Raw genomic sequence first — 1,404 nt, forward strand, 5'->3', positions numbered from 1 at the left:
TTATAGAAAGAAAAACATTCCCTTATATTTAATAAATGTAGTTGGTAATGGATTCTTCAAAACAGGTGATATACATGCTTTTAACTGATGACCAGGGACTGTTGGGTGGGTGACTGAGAGAGGTGAACATACTCAAAGGCCACATTCTCCCCATTGCTCAGTTTCAAGTACTTGTCCAAGGTAGTGATTACCTTGTTATTTAGAATCTGGAACTTGTGAATTCGAATTCTCTCCACCATCTTCTTCAAAGGCATGTTTTTGATAACTTCATCTTTGCCGTCATGTTTGTGGACTTTAGACAGATGACAGCAGAAATCCAGTATGGCAAAATGCCTCTCCTTGTCACCCAAGAATGGTGGGAATGTAAATTGGTGAAGCCACTATGGAAAATGGGATGGGGGCTCCTTAAAAAGTTAAACATAGAACTACCATATGATCTAGCAATTCCAGTCTTGGGTATTTACCCAAAGGAAATGAAAACAGTAACTCAAAAAGATATCTGTACTCCCATGTTCACTGCAGCGTTATTTACAATATCCAAGATATGGAAATAACTATGTGTTCATCCATGGATAAACGGATAAAGCAAATATAGTATCCAAGGAATTACTATTCAATCATAAAAAAAGAATGAGACTGCCATTTGTGACAACCTGGATGGAACTTGAAGGCATTATGTTAAGTGAAGTAAGTCAGAAAGAGAAAGACAAACACTGTATAATCTCAGTTATATGTGAAATCAAGCCCTCTACTCCCCTCCTAAAACCCATGAACTCACAGATGCAAAGAACAGACTAGTGGTTGCCAGAAGCAGAGGGTACAGGGGGCAGAGGTTGAAACGGGTGAAGGGGGTCAAAAGGTATAAACTTCCAGTTATAAAATAAATAAGTCATGGAGATGTAATGTACAGCATGGTGACTAAAGTTAATAATACTATATTGTGTGTGTATACACACACATACACACACACAATGACCATGTCACACGCCTTGTGGGATATTAGTTACCTACCCAGGCATTGAACCTGGGACCTCAGCAGTGAAAATGCTGAGTCCTAACCACTGGACCATCAAGGAATTCCCATATACTTTAAAGTTATTAAGAAAGTGGATTTTAAAAGTTCTCATCATAAGAAAAAAACTATGTAACTATGTGTGGTGATGGACATTAACTAGACTAACTGTGGAGATCTTTTGCAATACATATAAATACTGAACCATTATGTTGTAACACCTGAAAATAATATAAAGTTATGTCATATCTCAATTTAAAAATTTTAAGGAGTTAAAAAGATTTAAGTACAAAAGGGCTTTATATTTCTGTTTGAATTTGCATAAAACATTCCTAGACATACATCACAAGAAACATAGTGATTACTTCTATGAAGTGAGCCTGTGTGTGTGC

General features: G+C 36.6%; 1 protein-coding gene and 1 non-coding gene across 2 annotated transcripts in view; both read right to left on the minus strand.

The window, feature by feature from the left end:
* Positions 1 to 132: 132 nt before the first annotated feature.
* The window catches only part of CHST7 (carbohydrate (N-acetylglucosamine 6-O) sulfotransferase 7), a gene marked incomplete at both ends in the record, with an annotated part of 7,572 nt that continues 6,300 nt past the window's right edge, over positions 133 to 1,404 (minus strand). The window contains one exon of the mRNA XM_010832850.1: positions 133 to 292. Within this exon, the coding sequence (XP_010831152.1) occupies positions 133 to 292 (160 nt within the window). The remainder of the gene's footprint in view (positions 293 to 1,404) is intronic.
* TRNAE-UUC lies at positions 1,004 to 1,076 on the minus strand. Its single transcript has one exon. It is a non-coding gene; the product is annotated as a tRNA-Glu (tRNA).

Source organism: Bison bison, unplaced genomic scaffold (assembly GCF_000754665.1).
Source record: "Bison bison bison isolate TAMUID 2011002044 unplaced genomic scaffold, Bison_UMD1.0 scf7180017862399, whole genome shotgun sequence".
Lineage (NCBI taxonomy): Eukaryota > Metazoa > Chordata > Mammalia > Artiodactyla > Bovidae > Bison > Bison bison.